Source organism: Notamacropus eugenii, chromosome 4 (assembly GCF_028372415.1).
Source record: "Notamacropus eugenii isolate mMacEug1 chromosome 4, mMacEug1.pri_v2, whole genome shotgun sequence".
Taxonomy (NCBI): Eukaryota; Metazoa; Chordata; class Mammalia; order Diprotodontia; family Macropodidae; genus Notamacropus; species Notamacropus eugenii.
Window position 1 is genome coordinate 21,974,610 of NC_092875.1, and position 25,543 is coordinate 22,000,152.

The window sequence follows — 25,543 nt, forward strand, 5'->3', positions numbered from 1 at the left end:
TGCAGTTCACCCTCTGTAGCAGACAATGCCCACAATCCCAAAAACCCACCTACACTCCTCCTTCTTCCTCCTTCATGCTCTATCTCTGAACACCTGTAAAAAGGAAAATAAAAACACCTCCTCTCTCTAACCTAAGAAAGAGGCTGACCTCTCCCTTTGGGCCAGCTCAGTGTCCTCAAGCCCTTTCAAGGGAGCCCTTTGAACAGGAAGTCTTGGAATGTCCACTGTACTTACCCCCTGAGCACCAAACTGGTGTTCCACGGTCCCCAGCAAGGATTCCAATGGATTCCTGTCGGCTACGGAAAGAGAAACATACACTAGAACTCTTCCAGCAAAAAACATGTCTGACTGGGCCAGGGCTAAGCAGTCAAAGGGGAAGACGGAAGCATGAGGGGCCAACTCCTTTACCTTTATAGCTGTCCCTTAACTGGGCAAGCCCTGCTAGCTCCCTCTCAGGAAGTAACACTCTCTGCTAACAGGGCCTGTTAGCCCTGTTCATCTCTCATCGTGCTATCCACAGAACTGAGCCCAGAGCCAGACACATCACATCAGCACTTAATAAATGCCTGTTAATGGTCTGACTGATGACCACTCAAGAATGTGAGTCTTCTCATGGAGAGGAATCGAGAGACCTGGATGCCAATTCTGATTCCATAATAACTTGCCAGTAAAGCCTGATGCTATGAGCCTCACCTTCCCCATCTGTAAAATGGGGTTTGGGAGGAGACAAAGAAGAGATAGTCTCTAAGACTCTTTTAGGTTTTTCGATAATCTTGAGAACTTTTAAGTTATTTAATATTGGTGAGTCAGGGCAAAAAAGAAGGCCTGAAGGTAAAGAAAAAATAAGTCCATTACAGGTTTGGGTTTTCTTTGTTTAAACTGGATAACACTTGGAAAAAACTATTAAAGACTACAATTATCCCTCCCACATCGCAGGGGATTAGGGGCACAGCACCCCGTCAATCTGGAAAATCTTCGCAAAATATTTTGGCCCTCCTTTTGTACCAAAGAAGAAATCTGAATTTTTTCCTTTTTTTCTTATGAGGTGTTGACACTATCTTATTGTAAAATTTGGGTTAAGTATCTGGTCATAGGCTATGTGTCTGCTGGCTTCTGCATGTCATCTGTGGCTTCCACAAAACTCAAAAATGCCCATTTAACTTCTTATGCCAACCCACGATATAGTGAAACCACACAATGGGGAAAGTTACAATGTGGAAGGAATAACTGGACTACACATTGGGATAAATCTCTAAAGACTCCTCCCATATGAAAGCAAACACATTCTGGCTATTATTGGGTTAATGCCCTTTCAAAAAAACTGTAACTCAGAGTTTATGATCTTGTTTTCATGTTGTCTTTTTTTTTTTTTACTGGAATGTTTGAGTTATGGAAAAATCATCAAGGTCTCTTCCAGCTCCAAGATTCTGATTCTACCAAAGGAATACTGGAAAGCAACGTTACCCAAAAAAATGAAGTCACCAAAACCAAGCTAAAACCTCAAAGGAGAAAAACGCTCAGGAAGAGAGAGAGTTTTAAGATTATAAATAAAATATTACCTAAGAGGAAACAGGGCATCAAATTTCCACAGTTCATAATGAGAATACACAACAATGGTTTGACTTGGAATTCTTTCATTACCGTGTCTCAGATTAATTAGGCTTTCCAATGACAAATACACTCTCATGCCTTTGCCTCCTTTAAACAATTAGTTTATTCCAGGAGTACAGAACCTGTGACCTTGAGACTCCATATGGCCCTCTAGATCCAAAGGGCCACACTTGAGGACCTAGAGGGCCACTTGTGGTCTATCTTAACAACTATGCTTAAAAAACCATAACCAAGGTCCCATGGCTGATTTTAAGAAGGGCTAAAGCCAATAGTGACCTTGAAGCTAGGTGATTTTTTTCTTTTCAGTGAATACGTGAAAATGTAGCCTCTTAACAACTCATCAGATCACATCAGGCGACAACAGGCCCAACTCCCCGCCTTTTACATAGTTACCTTTGTATCTTTTCTTTTCTTCTTCTGTCAAATGTTCTGTTCGTATTTTGGTTATCACACTCACATTGTTTACTGTGTACACCTTGGGGAAATTTCCAAAAAACAGAGAACAGTTACCCACCAAAAATCAGACTGTGAACATCAAAACTTTAAAAATGAACCAAGAGCAAAAATTCTGAACCATTAGGAAAAAAAACCAGGAAATGGTGAACACAAACTCCACTTCTGGGGACCCCCAGCTATGATCAGGCTTGGCACAGACCGCAGAGCATATCACTCCATCGAAAGTGAGCAGTGGCCTCCCGATGGGTCAATTCCCCATCCTAGTAGCTCTGGTTTTTCCCTACACTTCTATCATGGAACATTTCACTCATCTCAAATGAACAGTGACCAAGGTTTCCTGGCTGAATTTCTTTCTACTCTCATCTCTACTGTGCTTAATGGAATCAGGTTCCAAGAGTATTTGGCATAGGTAGCCATCTGCTAGACAAAGAGAAATAATGAACACAAGGTTCTCTAAGTCTAAGACTAAGGGAAATGAGCAAAGGACAGTGGGTTGTTTGGATTTTTTTTTAACTATTTGGAAGGCACTTACTCAACACCAATATGATTGGGGAATGGGATGTTTGGGTTAACCAATATTCTGGTTACCAGACTTCCTGTTGATAGCACACTGAGGGGTTGCCAGTTTTCCAAAAGTTATAATGAAGTCACCATGCTAAACACAACACTTTGAATTGTTTCTTGTGCCTTGGGGTCATCATTATCAGTCTCATCTCATCATTAGGCTACAGCTCAGAAGAAAGGCCAAAATTAACATAGGGTTGTAGCATATATAGTCTCAGGTAAATGAGTTTTACTCTACCACGATTAAAAAAACCCAAAAACCCAAATATAATGACTGAAGTGGTAGAAACACTTCCTTTGTGATTAGAATTTAAAAAAAAAACTAATGAAAGCCAATTTTTACTATTTAAAAAGAAAATTCATTATCAAAACAAGTAAACAACCATTAAATTTGGGACCTTCTTTTTTGAAGGACAGGGCTGGGTTTTGCTTTGAGAGTCTGTACTAACTCTCTTTCAAAAGAGCTTCCCCTTTATATGAATTGGGTCTTCCCCAAGTTAGAGCTGTAGCAGCAGCTCTAATGCAATCCTTCCCCCAGACCCCAATCACCTTGAGAGCTGAAGTGCCATGAAGGCCCAAAAAGGGCCTTCGTTTGCATAGGAGCTCCAAAGCCATATGAAATCTTATTTAGAGAGTTTCATTTTTACCTTTGCTTCGTAACCATTAACAACTTCTGCTTTATCTGTCCTCCAGCCCCAGAATCCGGATTTAGTTCTGATAAAAAGTGAACACCACAAATTGCTACATGTACAACATGCCATTCAGATTCTAGTCTTTTGTTTTCCTGCTGAATTTAGCAAAAGACGCGAGATTAAGAACCTTAGACACGACTGTCATCTTGTCTACATTAAAGCAAAGCGGGCCAGAGTTGCACCTCCCGCTTCCCCCCCGACTCTCTAATCAGCAGGCCCCAGGCCTGGCCCAGAGATCTTCACAGAAGCGTGGTAAATGCCTCACTAGCCCAATGTGGCCGAGGACAGTAGGAGGAACCCAACACCCCACCTCGGCCCTGACATTAACTGTGGGACCCTGCACAAGGGACTTCCCCTTCTGAGGACGTTTCTTCATCTGAGACGGGAATGCTACTGCAGAGCTCTCTACCGAGAAGAACTAGGGTGAGAATCCAATGAGCTAGTGTGTGTGAAGCACTTTCCCATTAGGATTCTCTCCAGGTGACCATGGGGTTGGGGGGTTAGGGGAATTTGGGGCCATAGGCCCCTGGGTCTTCAGAAGGGAGGCAGACCACAAGAGACCCTGCTGGATGAGGTCAACCCTGCATCAGGGCTTACATTACCCAAATTATCAAGTTCTCATCACCAGCTCTGACTTCTTCAACAAACTGACATTCCCCAATTAGGAATTTTTAGAATAATGACGCACGGGACATCCCACAGCTCAGAAGAGGGCAGGGAGAGGGAGAAGAAACGCCATCACTGCAGTGAGCCACTTAGAAAACCCAATAAAGCCTGGGTCATTAAGGGACCATAAGTCATACAGTGTCAGGTTTGCTGCACAAGCGGAAGGTTGTTAAAAGCCGCATTTGAGTAATTGATTTCAACTCTGTCTTATCTCAAATACCACACCAGCAGCTGAGCCTTGGGCAAACTGCCCAAATACCCCATTGTTTAAGTCAACATGTTCCTGCCCAAGGCTGCCACTCATGACAGAAGAGGCCTGATGGGTTTTCAGAGAGCAGAACCGCTGGGAAATCTCACCATTTACTCAGCAGTCACTGCTAGGCTCTAGCCCTTTGTCTAGGACATCACACCCTCCTTCACGTCCTCCTCTGACCTTGCTCTGCCTACATTCTGGGTGCTGGTCACATTATGCCTGGCTTCTGGTCCCTTCTAACTCACAATTAAGTTATAAATCATAAGGAAAACCAACTTGCATTTATTTTTTATGTTTTCAAACAACCTAACTTTTTATTTAAATTCCCTTATAAAGGAAGTTCTTTTCAGGAGAGTATTACAGAACAATTTAAAAGCACCATTACACACTCACACAAATCAAAAGAGGTAAGACTATGGAGTCCTATTGTCTCAGATAGTTTGGTCAGCACCATTAACAGAGTTCAGAGGGGATCCTAACTCTCCCTGCTTCTCTGCGAATCCTCTTCTCCCTACATGATGACCCCATCTTTCTAAGAGGGTAGGAACCTCTCTTAAGATCTCTAAAAGAGATATAAAAAGAAAGATATGACCAAGGGGAAAGGCTTCTAGGGGCCTCTGAAATGCAAATTCATTTCCCTCGGTCATTTGTTTGATATATTTTGTCACAAATGGACAGGAAAAAAGAAATCTTGACCTATTTCCTAATTTGTAGCAAATGTCTTTAGATTATATTCATCCAAGGAGCCTTAATTCAGGTGATGTCCAGTCTTAGAAGAAGTTCTTGGCTTCCTGTCCTCCATTTCCTTCTCCTTACTCCAATAGAGGAGGACTTTGTTTCTCTACGCATGGTGCTAACTACTCCTTCCTACCCATCTTGGCATTCCTTTGCCCTGTAACCCAGCCAGCCTCTGACCAGGGTGATAACTGGTATGTAGACACTGGGTAGCTATTAAACCCTAGATGCTGCATTTTGGCTTTTACCAGGATTCCAGTCAAATTCTCAGCAATGGACTGTGTTTCCAATCCAGGGATTGCAAGAGTCACAACAAAGTCCTTCTTCTCCCTCAGTCCTACCTACCTCTGTCCAATCTGGCTGGCTCTGGCTTATCTTTGCTGGCCTACTGATCAGCGAAATCTGGGAAAGGGGATAAAGCCCCAGAGACTTTCACAGTAAAGAGATGTTCCTTCCAACCCAGGCTTACCTCAACCCTAATTCCAAAACTAGAAAGCTTCATGCACTAAAGCCCATACATACTAAAGCCCGTCCTCCCGCCACTGACCAGAGATCAAAAGAGATAACTGACTGGGGCTAGAGCCCTTCTTTTTGAGAGCTGCTGCTCTGCACTTTGGAAGGTGCTCTCATCCCACTAGCATGCTTTATAAGCTCTCCCTGGGGCTGTGGCACAGAAGAAAAGCTTTACTTTCAGAGGTTTCATCTGCTTGTGTAAGACTCCAATCCACAGAGACACACTGAAGGAAGAGATGGATGAGAATGACCGTAAAGGAGTCATCAATGAAGGAGAATGATTACACAACACTAACTGGGCCCACCAAGCCTCATTCTCAACAGTCGCTCACCGACTCTTCACAACAGTTACCCCGTAGTCCTTCCTGGCAGGCCATGACTCCTCCTCTATGGTTCAGCTCAGGCTCTGAGCTCTCCCTCCTACATCTCTATAGAGCACTCTGGGGCTCCCCTCTACCCCATTATACCTTACCTCATGTTACACCTAAAGGCTTTGGGAAGCCCACACTCCTGAGGACAGGAGGCAGCCAGGTTTTCATCTCTATATCCCTGGTGCCCTGCCAACAGAAAGTACTTCTGCTGGGAAACAAAGCTAGGAAACAACCCACTACCCTAGGAAGTCAGATCAATGGTAAACTGTCAGAGAGCAGCTTTGGTAACTGTTCCCATCTCTGCATCACGAGCGCCAAGTAGTGCTTGACACTAATGCTCGATCTGGGCATTTAATCAGTTGCATGGGACCTTGGTAAATGCCAGAGTTGGAGGAGTTAATTGTATGCAAATTCTGTGACTTTATAAACACGAAGTGTTCCTGACTCTCAGCTGAACTGGAATGTCCTGGCCTTTTTGGTCCATCTTCACCAGGAAGCAAACCATATTGACCACAGCTTCTCTCTGAGTTGCATTTATTAGCAATAAGAGATGATGACCACTACATTAGGAAATAGAGGCCTGGTCTTGTGGTCATTCTTGATGAATTCCTCTCAAGAGCCCTCATCCCTGCGAGGTCAAGTACAGCCCCAGCACAGGAGGCCCCTACTTCTGAACTGGAGTTTGGAAAGGAGGATGCTGAGACATCAGGGTCCATCCCCCAAACTTCACAGGGGTTCAGAATCATCAGCATTAGCTTCTAGCCAGGCTGATCCCCAAGCCTCACAATCGTTAAAAATAAGGGGTGCCAGGGCAGAGAAGATGGAAGCCAATGTTCAGGAAACTGTCACTGACACGACAAGAACAATGTGGCCACATGCCTGAACCGCAGGAATGTGGTGGAACATGACAGCATGGCTAGCTTTTCCTTGCACTCCCAAGCAGCCATCTAAGCCTAAAGTTGTTTCTGCATTGGCCACAGGACAGACATGGTGGAAGAACTCAGGATTTGGGGCCAGAAGACTAGGGGCCAAAGTCCAGGCCCTGCTGCTTACTTCCTGAGTGACCAAAGGGGAGTTGTTTTACCATGCTGGGTACCGTTCTCACAGGTAAAATGACAGGCCTCAACCAGACAACCTTTCAGGTCCCTTCCAGCTCCAAATCTTGATTTGACCCTAGGAAATCTTCCAGTTTGCTCAACCTTCTATGTTGTTTAAAAATCTTTATAGAATGAAGGTAGAAGAGTTAAGAAAATGCATTAAAAAGAAGGGAAATAGTTTAAAAAATTGGAAAAAAATTAAAATACGCTTTATTCTTAACTGAACTTCCACTGAATATATGGATTTGATTTATAGAGAAATGGGTGTGATGTCCTAGGCAAACAAACAGGGCTCTTCTGAGCTCCCTGACTGAGAACTACCCTAGAAATCCTCAGGCCAAAGCACACAAGAAATAATAGGAAGGCCAAGGAAGCCTCCTCCAAATATCCTTCTCATCTCTTAAGAGACTCTCCTGGCATATTAATGAATGAAACCCAAAAGTCAATCAGTGATGATGGTAATATGGGGAAATTGAGGCACAAAGGTCTTAAAATGGCTCTTCCTATAGAGCAAAGAAAAGAATAAAAATATCTCCCAGATACTCCTTCTAAGTCAGAAGAAACAGAAACCTATCATCAATAAAATGGTAACAAAACTAATAATTAGACTCAACATAACACTGGCCCAATCCAGTAAGATAAAGCCATGAGAAGCACAGATTGCAGATGGGGAAGGATGTCTAAGAATTCAAATATATCCGGACTCCATAAAGATCAGCGAGAGGAGGGGCACATAAAGGAAGATGGAGACACATTTTCCCCAAAAGACTTCTAATTGCTGAACTATAAAAATCAAGTGCCATCCTGGGTGTTCTCTGTGATTTACGCTTGTTAGAGTCAAGGCTGACTTTAAGCCCACTGGTATTTATCGTGTCACATTCTCCATGTCCCAATGCAGCCATCGTTTTCTGTAATGTTTAAGAGGCACTCAAGGGCACAGTGAAGGGGTTAATGATTAACACACAGAACTTAAATGAGTACCTTTCAAAAGCAATGTTTCTAGTCTCCAGGCTGGTGTTGATGACAGGAGATGTAAGGCGTCTCTCCACCTCCCTCCCTTTGGGTTTCATGGAATCCAATGTCAGGCGTTCCATTTCTTGAGAGAGATCAAAATGTTCAGTCGTGACGACTTTGTCATCATGGTTAACCTCCATCAGCTCCGCCCAGCTATCTGTTAACATGCAAGGGAAGGAGAACCAAGTGTGACCAAAGAGATGAGAAGAGAAAAGAAGAAAATCCTACTATTCATTAAGAGTCATCCTCCTTTAAATTACTTCTTCCAGATTGTACTTTATCAAATGCGCAAATTAGTTTTAAATGACCCCAACATGGGTTCTTTTGACTGGCTTCCCCCCATGCCCAACAAGTCTTGGGACTACCTTAGAATCACAGAATCATGGGGCCTTGCCGATGAAATAAATGTAGATGCCCAACCCCCTCGTGTTATAAGAGAAAATGCCTTTTAAAAAAGAAGTATGCTTTGGTAACCGTCAAATCAGTTTGCCCTCTGAGCCTTAAAAAGATGTTTAAAATCAAATACTAATGTTCTCACAGCTTTGAATTATCTGCTGTGGGTCAGAGATTATTTGAGCCTGCCACAGCAAGTGCTATGCTAAGGCTGAGAGGAGACGAAGAAGCCTAGCACATGGTTTCTCCCCTCCAGGAATTTATAGTCTGGTTAGACAAGCCAGATACACCCCACCCTGACAAATACAAGGTAAGAAATACATGATGAGTATGAACCAGTCCTCTTTTGGTTTCTTGTCTGATATCCACAGAGCAGGAACCACAACATGACAACAACAAAATCTTACACATGCGTTCTGATCAACTTCAACGTTCATTTGGAAGCGGTTTCTAAGGTTGAAATCAATGCATTGGGTAAATACCAGAAATACAGTCACCTACCCTCTCCCTTAAAAATGAAACTACGTCGTCCTCTTATCCAGCTCATGTTTTCAAAGCCCAATAAGGTGATATCAACACGCAGCTTGGCCCCACTTTTCCAGATCCGGCAGACATCATTGGGACATATCCTAGAAACCAATGGCACTGCAAAGGAAAGTATTTGTAACTAATAAAAATCCATCGAAGATAAATCTAATTGGCAAGAACTCTTATTTTAATAACAAAGGCAGGGGTAGGGGAGAGAAATCTAGGGCCTTCTAAGAGAAGCAGAGGCTTGGGAGAGGCAACTCACCAGTCACCCATTTAGCAGTTTGGGAAAGATCAACCCATCGACAAGCATTTATTTAGTTCCTACTGTGTTCTTTACTGTTACAAACAGTAAAACAAGTCCTCATGTTCAATGATCTCATGTACACATGTAGAAATCAATCACGCACACACACACACACACACACACACACACACACACACACACACAATTTGAGGGAGGAGTAGGAGGTTAGAAAAGGCAAGGGCTATCACCTAAGCACAATGTTAAGGAAGCTAAAAATTCTAAGAGGTGGTCATAAAGACACGGGACATTGAAGATATTATCTCTACCTTATAGACGAGGAAACTGAGGCAAACCAAGGTTTTGTGACTTGCCTAGGGTCCAACAGCTATTTAAGTGTCTAAGGCTGGACAGGAAGTCAGGTCTTCCAGGTCCGAGCCCAGTGTAACATTCGCTGCATCATCTGGGGTCTCTAAGAAGGTCAATCTGCCTGGACCACAGAGTATGGGGGGGAGCATATTATGAATGTCTGGAAAGGCAGACTGGGATCAGACTGTAAAGAGCCATCTGTACAATGAGAGCTGGGCCCTCTTGCTTCCAGCTCTCTGGGGTAAGGCAGAGCCAGTTCTCCCTGCCTCAGGTAAGCTCACAATCAGTCATACTCATACCACATTTCCTGACTGTCTACAGCCGGGGTACAAGGTGACTTTCCATCGTTCTTACTCTAAGAATGCCCTGGTCGTCCACCTACAGCCAGCCCAAACCTTCCCACAACGCCCACTGTTTCAAACATAAAAGGTTTCTTATCGAATCTGCCGCCAGAGGTAGACCAGGTTTCTTCCAATTAGTGTGCCCTGGGGATTACTCACGTTGTAAAAATGATATTTGCTTTGCAAAAGGATGTGATGCAGAGTCCCATGACTAGCTCCTACTATTTCTAAGGGTTTACAAATCATTTCTACTGGAGGAGACACAAGGGCTGAAACATCAGAGAAGCAAGCTGGGGGGTGAGTAGATCATCAGAAGGAGACAGCAAGCATCTCTGAACGGCCACTCGATCACATCTACAGAAGCTTGTTTTTACTGATGAGAAAGACTGATTTGCTTTACAAAAATCTGCCTGACAAACATCTTGGAGAAGCACATTTATCCTGGCACCCAGCAATTTCTTTCCTAGCTGCAGCAATACGTTTCAGAGACTGGGGCTTAAGATTTAAAACAGTGATATATTCAGACCATTCTGCCACTTACCCCAGCTGGTGAATTCCCATTTCATCTGAACATAAAAATCAGGTGCCTGGAGGGGACAAACAAAACGCCAAATTCACTACAAAGCAGGCTCATTAATACATACTCAGAATTACCAAACAACGATTAGCATAGTAATTGTTAGTTATTATGAGAAAATAAATGAACCTAGCACAATTCCCAGCTCCAAGGTAAATCCACAAAAATCGTTTGCATCCTACAAATAAAGAAGGTCAAAACATTTTTCTAAAAAAGAAACCTCATTTATCACAGTAATTAAAACTACCACGCATCCAGGGATGAGTTCTGAGATCTATAACCTTCGTAAAGACAACGAAACAGTGAGTGCACCATCATGACAGCAAGAGCATTAACAAAACAAAATGGATTTCCAGAACACCAGGAAAGTTCCGCCTTGGAGACTGGATGTACTACATGGTAAAAGGTCCAGCCCAGGGCAGGGTTTCCAGTCTGGAAAGGCCCTCCACAATCATCTGGGCTAAACCAGAATCGGAAGACAGCCCACCCTCAACCTCCATCCTGGGGTCATCGAGCCTTAGCTTGAAGAACCCCCATAATGGGGGCCAAGCCCTCCCAAGGCACCTCATTCCCCGTCTGGACACTGTGAGACCCAAGCGGTGTCTCCATAATCTTGCTCTTGGTTTCAGCTGATCCTGCTTCCACATATCAACTCATCTAGTAGACAGCTCTCAAATACTGGGCATCTTCTTTTCTCCACACTCAACATCCCAGTTTCTGGCACCTGATTCTCCTAGAGGGTAGACTCCCAGCCCTCTTCCAAGCCGGCTGGCCCCTCTGGATACCCCCCAGCTATATCAACTGTGCTGCCCAGAACCGAACTCAAAACATCCTACTAAAGACCATGTGCCACAGGGGGATAGAACATGAGACTTGGAAGTCAAGAAAGGGCCTGAATTCTAATCCTGGATCTGTTACTTATATGTCTCACCTTGGGCAAACATTTCACTTCTCCAGACCTCAGCTTCTTTTTGTGAAAAATGAGAATGATGGACTAAACCAGAGGTCCCACAGTGCTCTCCCAACCAGATTAAAATGTAATTGGGAAGTATTTAACAATACAAAAATACAATAAAAAGTAGATATGTTAAAACTAAGTCAACATGTACTCAACAGGGATGCTTATTATGTAATATATAATTATTACTACATACAAATCGATGGTCCCCATTTCTTTTTGAGTGTGACACCCTTGGCTAAGGGGATCTCTAAATCTACATGCCTATGATCAACAACTAATCAACTATGAGAGCAAAAAGGCTGTAGAAAAATATTGCATAAATTCCTGGAAAAAAAATATAGAGGGATTCTTCCTCAAGACAATAAAAAGCCTGAGGACCAAAGTCCACATCACAAGTAACCAAGGCGCACTGAACACATTCCCAGTATAAAAACACTGCAAACTTGGGGCACTCACCCTAGGTAACATTGTAGAAAGAGTGCTGGACCTGAAATCAGCCAGACTTGAGTTCAAATCCTGCCTCGGACACTTACTACGTGACCCTGGATGTCCTCATCTATACGATGGGTGTAATAACAGCACTTACCTTCCTAGGTTGTAGTGAGGATAAAGTGAGGTAATATTTGTAAAGTGCTTAGTACAGTACCTGATACTTAGCAGGTGCTAAATGCTAGCTATCGTTATTATATTATTAACTATTATTATTATCAAAAATGCTAGCAATCACAGGAAGACAGGAAGAAGAAAATAACACAAGAAATGGAAATCAAAATACCACTTTATTGGTAACAGAGAATGTTTCCCTAAAATAACAGTTCTTAAAACTTTTTGGTCTCAGGATTCCTTTTTACTGTGTTAAAATTTATGTGGGTTACATCTATGAGTTTTTACCATATTAGAAATTTAAACTGATATATTTAAAAATAGTAGTTTAAAATTTAAAAATAATAAGCCCATTTCTTAATAACATATTCTTATGAAAAATTAACCTTATTTTCCAAAATGGAACAAAATTCAGTGAGAAGAGTAGTCCTGATTTCTATGTTTTTGAAATCTCTTTAATGTCTGATTCACCAGAAGACAGCAGGGTCCTCAGAACTACTCTGGCATTTGATCTGTTGTGACATGTTGTGGGTAAAGTATATGAAGAAAACCCATCCTCACCCAGAAATACACTTGGAAAAAGAGGAGTACTTTAACTGGCAAGTAAAGTCCTAGTATTATCACAACAAGATGAAGCTCCTGAAAAGATCCCACCAACCATACTTACAGAAATGCCACCCTAGAAAATCTATCCATCTCAACAAAAACAGAAAGTAAAAGAGTCTGCTGGCTAAGCCAATACCACAGAGTATCTAGAAATAACAGGTAAAAAATATTCACTAAGGGTAAATGGTGTAATCCCTTTACCATCTGTGATGAAGTTACTTTTTGTTTGTAAGTGCCTCACAGGTTGGGAAGATCCAAGTTCAAATTCAGACTGACAGATTAGACAGGCTGGGGTGAGTCATACGACCTGTGGGTGCCTCAGGTATCTTTTAGACCTCATACAGAAGAGTTTCTGAGCCAAGAAGGAGCTCCCTAGATGGACAAAACCACGGACCAGGCTTGCCTCATCTCAATGGCTTCCCAAAGCTGCACATCCCATGAGCTCAGACACAGCTCAACTCTTCGGTCACTGTGTTTCACATACCTCAAGGATCTTCTGGAGCAGTTCAGGAACACCTTCCAGTGCCATTGACGTGTTGTGGTAATCGCGATGCTGAAGAATGGTATACACCATCTCAGGGTCTCCAGTACTCACCGCCTCATGTAAAACTGAAATCCCCAAAAAGCAAAGTTCATTAAAATGACAACCAAGGGTAGTACCACATGCTATCTGAAGGATCTGAGATTTCACTGGCATGGACACTCCCTTCACCAATGCAGATTGCAACTCTTCTGGACTTGGCTGACAGTCCTCGAGAGCAGCTTTGGCCAGAAAAGGGATCTCTCTGTGGCCAATCTGGTAAGGAAGCTCTGTGCACTTGTCCTTAGACACCAACTCTACAGCCTGGCACCAGGCCCACCCTGCCAGGGTACAACTTTCAAAGTCCCAAGGTCAGCCCCACACCTCTAACAAGGCCTCAGAGAACACTCACCCCAGTAGCTCCAAGGCCTCTCTATTCAGAACAGGTTCTGCCTGAGGAGGGCACCCTATTCTTCCCTAGAGAAAGAAGCCACTAGGGACACCCTCACTCAGCAAAGCAGGAAGGACAAAGCTGTGGGGCTGCCTTCCTTCCTCAGATGTACTCAGCCTGAACCAACAAACTGCTTCTGCCATCAGAGTTCCTTCTTTTGGGGGGTGGCTGCAACAATGTGATAACATAACCGTAATGTAAGGGACCCCAAGGTTCCCGCAGGCATGTGAGCACACTGGTTAATGATATGCCTCAGGAATGGCTTCCTGTCACCCGTCATCTCTGCTCCACCTGGTCCTTCCTGGGGGATTTCCTACACAGCTGCCTGAGTGCCTACCATGCCACACAAGCGGCTGATGGAAGCTGCCGTATCAGTATGACAAGGGTCCCTCCTTGGGGAGCCAGAGGCCAAGGAACTGAATGGAGACCTCTGGGCTGGGCCTAGCTAGCAGCATCTCCTTGGAGCTCATTCCCTTTCTCCCCTTTTCCTCTCATCCCAAGGGAAGAAAAGTCATGAGTCAACTAATGACATCTCCTTCCAATAAAACTGTGATTTAGGGCTGGCTTCATGCCAAAAGAACCCAACATGAAAGCCTTTTTAAAAAAATATGCTTGCCTGTCCATCCCTGGCGATTTTCTTTTGTGACATCTGCTTTATGTCGGAGTAAGACTCTAGCAGACTCCAAATGTCCCAAGGAAACAGCAAGGTGCAATAAGGTACGGCCTCGGGGATCCAGGGCTTCCACATTCTGTTAAGAAATCAGAATTACTTTTAAATAAAATTGGTAAACACATGCCTAAGACGCCCAAGCCAGAGCAGAGGAGCAGCCTTGCACCCATAACTGCACTCAAGCGCAATCTCCATGCAAGAGGGGCTTTTGCTGATGGGCAATCACACGCTATATCATGGCCCAGGGGACAGCTTCTGAAACTTGTCAATGCTCAGTGGGAACAGGGAGGACCAGATTATAATCAGACTGAAAGTAGAGAAGACAATTTCGTAGGAACTGGAAGGCTGTGGGCCAGCTGGACTTTCACCAAACCTCGGAGTGCCAGTACCCAAACCACCAAGGCAGATCGATGGGCCCTCAGGACAAGGAGAGAGACTTGGGAGGTGCAGGTGAAAAGAGATTTACACAGCCATGAAATACGGACATCTCTGCTCCATGCACTCTTTGCCTCCTGACTGGCTACAGGATACAACTCACTGTACTTTCCCTCATTCTCTCCCTTGTCCCTCTTTTCAGCTCTGAGTCCGTAGCAGGTGGACGTAGGGTCAGGATGGAAACCTCAGACATCATCTCCAATGGTCTAATTTTACAGAGCACAAAACGGGCCTGGAGTAGTCACTAGGCCACTCTGTATGATGAGGTCACACAGGAAAACAGGGCAGCAGAGTAGGGAGGCCAGCCCAGCTTCTCCCAAGTATCTCCATGGATGCACCAAGCTGACTCACCATAATCCAGAGCCACATCTCCTAGCTCCCTCTCAGAAAGACTGTGCCCCTTAAGATGGCTCAAACTAGGACAGTATCTGAGTCAAGACAAGGAAAAGTATGGGCTCATAAATGGCATGCAGGCCCTTGGAGGCCATGAAGCCCAACATTCTTGTCTGACAGTTCAGGAAACAGAAGCGCAGGGTCACTAGAACTTGCCCAAGGTCAGACTGGTAGTACCCCTCAGAGGCTGGGTCTGAACCTAGGTTCCCTGACTCCAGAGCCAGAAGTCTTTCCACTGTGCCATTACTAGTCTATATGATAATAATAATTAACATTTACACAGAACCTACTATGCAGTAGGCATGATGTTACGTGCTTTACAAAAATTCTCTCATTTGATCCTCATAACTCTAGTTTATTAGTACCACTTTACAGATGAAGAAACTGAGGAAAAGGGATGTGAAGCAACTTGCCTAGAATCACACGGCCAATAAGTGCCTTAGACTGGATTTCAATTCAGGTCTTCCTAACTCCAGACCCAAGGCTCTGTCTACACACCACCTAGCTGCCCTAAGGAGACAACTCTTGGGGAGAAAACTAGTCAGAATGCACAGAAAAAAGGCAAAAGACAACTAGACATTGGCAGCTACAGTAGAAGAAAAAAAATTAAATGCTATTAAGGAGTTAAAACACTACAATGACTTTGCCTATGGGATAAAAGCAGAGAACCTATAAAAAAGGAACTGACGACCCTCTTGATCATGCCCACCATAGCTCCCTGTTGGAGGTGAAAGAGCAACAGATGCTCCGCTCTGTTGCAGCCACGCTGTGGTGCCCTCCTCTATAAAGTCAGTGTTTTAACACCCCTCTGACGCAGGTAAACAGCCTCATAGCAACAACATTACCATCTCAGCCAACGGTCAAGCCCAATCTCAATGCCATCTCTGTACTCCTTCCTTACCCACTTCATCAATCCACAAGACCCACATTCTCTAGGCCACCGATTCCCTCACCCCCACTCCAGGCCGCCATGTCTTCCCTTATCTGAAGGGCTAACATTTCTGCTTGACTTCAGACAGCAATAATGGGTACAGAGTGGGAAGGAGGCAGTCCAGACTTGACTTGGGGTGGGGAGAAACCTTCTGAAGCAGAGTGGCTTGTCCCAGGAGGTACAGACACATCTTCCCCCAGGGCCAGTGACTCCTGGAAGGCCTGCAGCCTAGAGGCCAGGGAGGTGCCTTCCAATGCTGTCATGGTTATTCTCCCCCAGACTACTTAGTGATTCTCTCCTAATGGGGCTCTTCTCCCTCCAATCTATCCTCTCAACATTGCTGCTAGATTTCTCTTCTAAAGGTCAAATGTTAACTGCTACTTTATCACTGCCCAGACTTGTCCTAAGATTTTCTGCCTCACAACATTTGCTCAAACTGTTCTAGTATCTTTTCCCCTCATTTCGTCTCAATCCTAACCGTGGTTCAAGGCCCAACTCAAATATTACCTCTATGAAGTCGCCTGGGACCCTTCCAGCTACACGTAATCTCTCACATTCTAATCAGAAAATCACAAAATGTACCTACAGTGGGGTTGGGGGTGGTTGGCATCTACTTCTATATAAAAGATGGACCCACAAAAGAAGACAGTGCAAAGAACCCCATTCTTCTTACTCAGCTGATCAAGATTAACTTAACTACAGGTCATCTAAATAGAAGATCCTTGTCCAGGGACCAGCCAATGGACATACTTTATAAGGAAGTGCATCTCATCCATCTCATCCATCTCACCATAAATTCAACTGGAGGCCAAAGGAAGCATTATCTAAAAGGCAGGAAGGTTCCCAAGCTTTCCTGGGAGAGACAAAAGCATCCATCCCTTGGGGACAGCTGACTGGGCCTCCTTTGGGGTTTGTGGTAAGAGCGTTTGCCCGAAGAGCTCCATGAGTATGTAACCTATCTACGTACTAGATAGAGAGTTACATATTACTGCTGATGTACCAAACTCTGTTACAGAGGATGAAGAAGGTGGAGAAATTCTGAATCTATACGATGGAATACTATTGTGCTAAAAGAAGAGGTGAACAGGATACTCTCCAAAAAACCCAGAAAGGTTTACATGACCCGATGCAAAGTGGAATGTACTGTGTACAAGGTAACAGCAATATTGTAAGACGTAAGCTAGGTAAATAACGTAGCTATTCTCAGCGATACAAATGTCCAAGGCAACTCAGAAAGACTTAGGATGAAAAATGCTGTCCATCCCCAAACGAACTGATGGTGTCTGAAAACTGACTGAAGTAGACTTTTTTTAACTTTATTTTTCTTGGGGGTTTTTTTTTATGTTTTCTTTCACAACATGACTAATATAGAAATATATTTTGCATGACTACACATGTATAACCTATTTCAAATCACTTGCCTTCTCAAAGAGGGGGGTGGAGAGGAAGAGAATTCAGAACTCAAAGTTTTTAAAATGGATGTTAAAATTTGTTTTTACATGTAATTGGGGAAAAATAAAATAACAATTTAAAATAAAAAAAGAAATTCTAAATCTACAAAGAATCCAAATTAAACTAACACACACACAAAGACAGATCAGAGGAATGTATTAAATGCCCAAGGGAAGAATCTATTTTCAGCCCTGGTTCTGCCTCCCATCTCACTCTTTGATCAGCTGTCCATCCTTTTTACCCATATATACTCATGGGTAGATGCAGCCAATTTGGGATAATGAGGCTATCCTAAGGAAAGCATTAGAGTTTCCATTTGTCACTTCCCATAGGAAAAAGCCTCAGTTCACATTTCATTATGGTTGACAAGTTCAGGGACTGCCTCCCCTTCACACCTCCCGGGACAAGAAAGTCCCCTATTTAACCTTAAATTCACCCCAGGGCTCAGATTAGATAGATGGTCTTCCTCCAGGCAGCTAAATCAGTCTTCCACATCGGTTATTTCAGCCTCAGGCTGTGCAAAAAGAGCATTTCTCTTCCTAAAGAAAGTGGAAGGTCAAATAAATTGAACTTTGCAGCTCTCATATGGACAATCCTATTATTTTGGCTAACCAGTTCTGGGTCTAAAGTCCTCCTCTGTCCTTTGATTTTTCCCCTCCTACACAAGGATCCCCTGAGCAGATCTGCAGTCACTAGACTACACAGATCTTCACAGGCTCTTTTGATTTCCTTGGCAGGGCCAGAAACAGCACAAAGTGGAGCGTCTTCTCATCTTTGGGGCAAAGGCCTCTGGAATTTTTGTTGTTCAGTCACTTCAGGCCTCTGGAATTTTTGTTGTTCAGTCACTTCAGCTGGGCCTGACTCTTCATGATCCCATTTGGGATTTTCTTGGCAGAGACCCTGGAATGGTTTGCTCTCCGATGAGGAAACAGGCAAACAAGGTGAAGTGACTTGCCCAGGGTCACACAGCTAGCAAGTGTCTAAGGCTGGATTTGAACTCAGGAAGAGTCTTCCTGATTCCAGACCCAGTGCTCTCTCACCCAAATACACCAACCTAAGCCACCTAAAAGTGAATTTAGAGGAAGCAAAATGTCACTGGTTGTGGCTGTCACTACTCTGCCAACACCAATCTGGAAAGAGAAGATCGATTTCCATAACAAATTTTGGACTGTTGTGATATCTGTTAAAAATAAATAAATAAAAGCCAACTGGTCCAAACAAGAGCTAAGTGACCTGGGGGCCACTTCTCAATCACCATAAACTCTTAGCAAATACCAGAAAACAATTGGCTTCCACTGAGGCCACAAGGAGAATTGAGGACAGTGGAGGCAGACACATTCCATCACTTTCTCTTTGCACCAAATGCTGAGGGCTTCAAACAGTTTCACTTTTGGCCTTAAGTTATCCTCTGGAAACATGGCCAAGATTTCTGGGTTCAAGTTGGCGCACAGAAACTCTGAAATGTGGTCATCCCCTTCAGCTGGATAAGCTTTTACTTTTTCTGTGTTGTCGTTCCTGAAATAAAAGTAAAATCCTTTCAACCACCACCATGTTTGGAGATATTCCCACCCACTTGATGGAAGGAGCAAAGATAAGGGAAACAGGGACTCTTACAAACAAGATGCTAACATCAGACGAGTGTCTTATTGTGAGGCTGACGGAAATGTGCATTTCCAAAGTAACCTGTTCTCCAAGTGAAAGCCCATTGGGCCCCAAGCACAAATCACGGAGAAAGTTCCTATTACATTTCATAATGCCTTTTCTTCCCAGGCAAGATCTATTTGGGCTCTCCAATCCCTAGTCATATGGATTACAGCTGAAACCCAAGCCAGGTTCCAGCCTTTGGAATGTCCACAGGAGAAGGCCGCTAACACCAAAATATCTTTCTTTTTCTTTCTCTCTCTCCGTTAAATAATTTGCTTTTCTACATTTTCCAGAAGTGTTCAAACAGCATAAGCTGCCACTAAATGAAGGATTTAGCTTCATTATAAGTTTTGAGTAAATGGAAGCAAAGCCAGGAACCAAGTCATACATGTACCTAGTACCTAATGACCTAATATAATTAGGGAACCATCAGCACGTCATGACAAGCACCAAAGTGGTGTGCTAAGGTATGACCTTGAACAGGACACTTAGCAATCATCGAATGGAGGAGGTGCCATAGCGCCAGCCTCAGACACTTACCAGGGTCACACTTACCCTGGGCAAGTCACTTTACCTGTCTTCCTCAGTTTCCTCACTGTAAAATAGGGATCCTAATAGCACTTACATCCCAGGGTTACTGTGAGGATCAAATGGGATAATATTTGTAAAGCATCTGGCATAGTCCCTGGCACACAACAGGTACTTAATAAATGTGTTTCCTTCCCAGTTCATGTCCTTCCTTTTACAAATTAGGAAACTGTATCTTGGAGACTTGTACAATCACACAAGTAAAAAGGGGAGCCAGGATTTGAATCCAGCTCTTCGACCCCTTGAAATGCAAAAAGCCTGTCTCAACCTAACAACTCAACTCGTAAGAATCTAGATGTGGCACAGAGCTCAGAGATGATTTCAGCCAACCCTCTCATTTTACATGAGGAGAAGCCAAGGGCCATAAATGCCTTGGCCCAGTCTTCCAAGCTATTAGCTCATAATGACTTCTAAAATCTCTCAAGCTCTAAATCAATGAGGATGCAAGGAGGATTCCCTGCTCTCCTGAGGCAGGGCTTGAAGGTTTGCAAAGCCTTTCATATCCATAAGGTCATGTGATCCTCACAACAAACTTTGAGAAAGGTGCTACAGATATTACGAGCCCCATTTTTCAGAGAAGTAGCCTGAAGCTCACACAGCTACACAGTATCTGATTTTAGCATCTTCCGGGGAGATATGAGTGTGTGTATGCAGTACCTCCTAGTCTGGACTCAAGAGGGGTGGTAAGACCCAGGCATGGACTTTCCACTGAGACAATCTTTGCACGGAGAAGTATCGAACTCTAAATTAAGAAAGTGATCACCAACACCAAGCAACTTCAAACAAGTCACTACTAAACCTTAAACTGTGGATAAAATGATAAGGGGATCCTGGCAAACACACACCTTCTACTGCTCCTCTGAACACTCCTGTCGTTGGAATAAACCTTCCAAGTCCCTTCTCCACAAGTGGCCTCCCAGTCTAGGCCACAAGACCTCTGGGGAGGAGGAGGCCACCCAGAAGAAATGGGAAACCTTTCCTGTACCTCCCCCATCCTCATTCTGTCCTTGGGGGGGGGTGGGGCAGGTGATTCCCCCTTCCCCACAGACATCACATTCACCACCATCCTCCCTTCTCTAAGTGAGTGCCCTCCCTGCCATGTCTAAGTCCTCTTGGGCAGCAAGACTGAGGGAACAAGAATTGGGCAATCCTCGATTCCACTCAACAGGAATACAGTAAAGTAGAAAGACCCAGCACGCTGAAGAGCTAAAAATGCTTTCAGAGTGGACAGCTTCACCACTTACAAAGATTAGTTCACAGGGCCGGCTACTGTTCCCTCAATTGATCCAGACCATCACTCATCTGTACAGAGTTGTTTACATGTTTTTTCCCCACATGCCCTGGAGAGCAGGGACTGCCTTTCAACCTTTCTTTGTAGCAGAGACCCTTAGCACAATGCCTGACTTTGAACCAATACTTAATAAAGGTTGACTGCCTGCCAACAAATGGATTTGCTCACAAAAAATAATTCACTGTGACTGCATGGAAGACTATTTGAAGTCAAGAGAGACCAAGAACTTTTAGTTCACTTTACTACTGTCAACAAGAAAGAAAATAAAATGATTTTTCAACTAAACCTCATTTTCCATTACAAATTAAGACCCAGGTCATTCGTCTCATTTATGATTTAACAAAGAACCACAATGTATCTCAATTCCACTATTTACCCAAAGTGAACTCTGAGAATATAATACACCCTTGGGAAGATATTTGCTTACTCTAAAATGCCAAGTACTAAAATATACCCAAGTTACAATTTAATAAGCTTCTGGGCACCCGAGATGGACACAAAGACAAAACAAAATGAAGGAGTCCCCTTTGAGACCTACACAGATGAGTGGTCACAGAGTATAGCAAAGGCTGATCTTAAGATAAACTGAGAAAGAAAAGTCAACAGTACATAAAAGACCTGTCATTCCATACAATTGTCCTTCTCTGTTCCACCACGTATACGTAAATGGCCATTCAATTTGGTGTTTAGGTTCAGAAAAAGTATGTACAAAACTGTACAAAGTCATTTTAAGAGGGAAAGTACTCTAAAGGTGGGGGAAACATGAAAAGTCTTAGAAAATGGCATCAGGACAGTGGCCAAAAGAAGAAGCTGGAGCCAGGCAAAGATCAAATGTGCATACATGGTGGACCATGCTTCCCTGACTCCTCCAAGTAGGTTTTAGATCTAGGGCTACTTTCTTCTAGTGTCTATTACTGACACAGAGGAGACAAACACCCAGCTTTCTCTCTCTCTCATACACACACTCACACACACACACACACACACACACACACAACTCTGTGTTTCTCTTCCTGCCCCTCCCCCCCACAGCCAGAAATAACATGCTGATAAAGGGTTTAACCTAAAAAAGACCCCACTAGCATTATGTGTACTAACACATTTATTAATTAGACATTTATTAATGTTCACTGTCCTTCAGCCCCAGAAATAAAGCCAAACCCAAAAGGTTGGACTGTGTTGGGCAGGAAATGGAGAGATGAATGGGCAGTCAGGACTAAGCTGGTCGGTCCAGGACTAGTGAATCATTTGACAGTAAACATGTCAAAGCATCTCCTCAACTGTTCTGCAGGGATTGCGCCGCCTAATTAAAAGGGATGAACCTTACAAAGAAATTCAACCCGTCTCGGCAGAAAAGATTCAGGAAACAAGTACCAAGCATTGTTACTGGGGGGAAAAGGCACCTGGTTTACAATGGATTTCTGGCTGTTTTGACAGTGGGCTGTCTTAGGAGAACTGCAGCGGGCAGATTCTTGGCAAGGGTGAAGGCTCATGCTTGGCAGCAACTTTTCACTCAACTGGGTGATGCTTAGCCTGCGGATTTTTTCAGCCAACCAAATGAAAATCATTTGTGCTTCCCTCAAAGCATTTTCCTGCCGACCTTAGGGCTGCTTCAGAGCCACATAATGCCCTGGCACACCTGCCTCTGACCCAAAGAGTGACTCACACTAATAGTAACAGGCCCCAGCTTTCAGAGGTAGGCAAAATGTCCTACCCCAGTCTGAACTGCTCACTCCCACAGTGTTCATGGTGCCAGGCTGGCACTCTACAATTGGGCAACACAACACAACAAAACAATAAACACATATTAATACTCACAGAGAGATAATATAAAAAAACACTGAGTTCAAACCCAAGCCCCAAGGATGTGGGCTGTGTGACCATGGGAAACTCAATTCACATCTCCGCTCAATTTTCACCCACGTAAAATGGGGATAATAACACAGCCCTACCCATCTAACATAGTATTCTTGTGAAGAAAGTACCATACAAATATAGATTATTATCATTTCCCTAAGTTAGTACACCAAGCTAGCCACTGGAGGAGACAATAAGTAAAGAGCCAGGTTCTGACCTCAAAGCAGTCAAGTAAGGGGATAAGCCAACTGAATAGGACACTCAAGGAAATGCATTAGATACAGAACGAAGTCCTGTGTAATGAGTCACACTGTGGAAAGCCTTTCAAAGGTCTCCTAGGCCAGAGTCCTCACTTGTAAGGTCTGGGGTTTGAATGAATGAACTCAAAAGCATTTCCAAATCAGTTGTCCCCAAGGTCCAGAGCCACAGCATCTCTGAGCTGGAATCTAGTTCAGCCTTCCCCACTGGCACCCTCCACCTGAAGACCTCTGGGGGCAAGGTGGCTGGCTCATCCCTCTTTTGGACGGCTCCAATGGTTAGGAAGGTTTTCACAGCAACAAGGAGCCTTCCAGCTGAAAACCTTCTGTGGGACCCCTCTGAGCATCAAGGACTCCCTGTCTGAGTCCCCCAAGCTCACAGCCCACGGATCACCCTGGAAGCCTCCTCTCTCACCCCCTAAAGCAGATCCGTGGCCAAGACCTGTCCATTTCTCCTTTGTAACATCTCCCTAATACAAACACCTACCTTTCTCTCCTGGGACCCAGCCCCCAACCCGATGAAAGCCCTTACCCCTACTACTTCTGGGGGAGGTTCGGTCTGCCTGCCTCAAGTCTCTCCCCATTCTAGTCCCTCCTCCACTGGGCCACCAAAGTGACTTTCCTAAAACACAGAATCAACCATCAACCCTACTCAATAAACTCCAGTGGTTCCCAATAGACTTTGAAATCAACAATCCAATTCCCTGAAGGTCCAAGTCCTTCCTAACCTTGACCCCCACCTTGACCCTCCCATCTCCGCCTGCCCCCCTGCTCATCTCTGACCCCTGGCCTCCTCCAAGTCCCAGCGAATTCCCACCTTCTTTCAGGAAGCCTTTCCTAATCTCTCTTAATGCCGGAGCCTTCCCTCTGCTAATTAGCCTGCCTGGCCTGCCTACAGCTTGTGGTCCCGAGGGCCTGGCACGCTGGCTCTCCCACTAGACTATGAGCTCATCGAGGGCAGGAATAGTCTTTGGCCTTTCTCTGGATCCCCGCCACCGCACGGTGCTGGCATCTGGGGGCGCCGGATAAAGGCTCCTGGACCGTACTTGGCCCAGATGGCCCTTAAGGGTCTCAATGCTGACACCTCCTCGGACACATACAGGGCTAGACCCGAGGTGCCTAAGGTCCTTCCAGCTCAGTGATAGGACCTCTCTGCCCTTCAGGCCGCCGCCCCCAGCCCTTGACCCCACACCCCTCTGGGACTCAGTTTCTCCTCCCAGCCCCGGTCAGGGGGGTTCAGCCTCCTCACCCGGCCTGCTCTGGAGTTCAGTTCCCCTCTTCCATCAAGAGAATCGGGGTCCCCTGCAGCTCCTGACCCCAGGCTTGCCCTGGGACTCAGAAGTCAGGGTTCCCGGCGGTTCCCAACTCTTGGACTCACTTTCCTCCCGCATCTCCGGGGCCAAGAACCCCCGCAGCCCCGATCCCGGGCCCGCAGAATCCCGGGCCCGCAGGATCCCCTCTGAGTTCACGGACTCAAGGCTCCCCGCGGCTCTGACCCCACAGGCACTCCGAGCCTCAGTTTCCCCCCGAGCTCGTTGGCTCACCTGGCCGTTCAGCTCCTTCTCCAGCTGCCGGTAGTCATTGTTCCAGACCAGGGCGTGCAGGGGGAAGTGGCTGCTGGGGCCGTCACCCCCGCAGGACATGCTGAGGCCCCCGCCGGCCCCGGGGGGCCCCGAGCGGCGCAGGGGACAGCGGGCCCGGCCCGGCCCTCGGCTCCCGACCCCCGGCTCCCGGCTCCCGGCCCCCGGCCCTCGGCTCCCCAGTCCGCTCTCCGCTGCCGCCAGCCGCCCCCGGCCTCGGCCGCTAGCAGCCCCTCTCGCCTCCGCCCCGACGCCGGCGCTCTCCGCCCGCGACTTCTCCGCCCGAACTGTCCCAAACAGGGAAGGGCTGGGCCAAACCACACCGGCCGGCCTGGGGGGGGGAAGACTCAACCTGCGGCTGCGCGGACTGAGGCCGACCCGGACACTCGGGCCCCCGACGCTGAGCTTGAGGCCCCCAAACCACACGGGCGTGGCCGGTCCCCGCCTCACGGCGCTGAGGCTGGCACCCCAAACTCGGCTTCTCACGAACCTCCAGACCCCACCCCCGGCCCCAAGCGCCCCTGTTAATCTCGTCCACAACTCGGGCTTTTCCATTGGCTCGGTATCACAGGAGGTGGGGAGGAGGAAATGGGTAAAACCATTCAGGCCACCTTTGGCCCCGCCCCAGCTCCTGACGCCCCGGCGGCCATATTGGGCAAGGGCGGATTCTTCTGTGATTGGTTAAGAGCCTCTTTGAATCCGAACTGGGGGAAGTTTTTAAATTACAAGAGGAAGTCACTTGTATCACTACATTAGAGATGGGGATGGTTGACTCCTCAGACTAGAAGCCAGTTAACAAGCATTTAATTAATCGATTGATAAACTTTTGTTAAGCCCTTGGGGGATACAATAAAATGCAAAACGCTGTTCTTGCCCTCAA

The 25,543-nt window shown here is 45.3% G+C and overlaps 1 protein-coding gene across 1 annotated transcript in view; it reads right to left on the reverse strand.

The window, feature by feature from the left end:
• Positions 1 to 25,228, reverse strand: part of ANKRD13A (ankyrin repeat domain 13A) — a 38,872-nt gene extending 13,644 nt beyond the window's left edge. The window contains exons 1-9 of the mRNA XM_072600138.1: positions 24,628 to 25,228; positions 14,182 to 14,314; positions 13,079 to 13,203; positions 10,389 to 10,434; positions 8,867 to 9,010; positions 7,940 to 8,129; positions 3,279 to 3,345; positions 2,005 to 2,086; positions 235 to 296 (exon numbers count right to left, since the gene is read on the reverse strand). Coding sequence (XP_072456239.1) covers positions 235 to 296; positions 2,005 to 2,086; positions 3,279 to 3,345; positions 7,940 to 8,129; positions 8,867 to 9,010; positions 10,389 to 10,434; positions 13,079 to 13,203; positions 14,182 to 14,314; positions 24,628 to 25,218 — 1,440 coding nt within the window. The 5' untranslated portion in view covers positions 25,219 to 25,228. The remainder of the gene's footprint in view (positions 1 to 234; positions 297 to 2,004; positions 2,087 to 3,278; positions 3,346 to 7,939; positions 8,130 to 8,866; positions 9,011 to 10,388; positions 10,435 to 13,078; positions 13,204 to 14,181; positions 14,315 to 24,627) is intronic.
• Between the last annotated feature and the right edge of the window lie 315 nt (positions 25,229 to 25,543).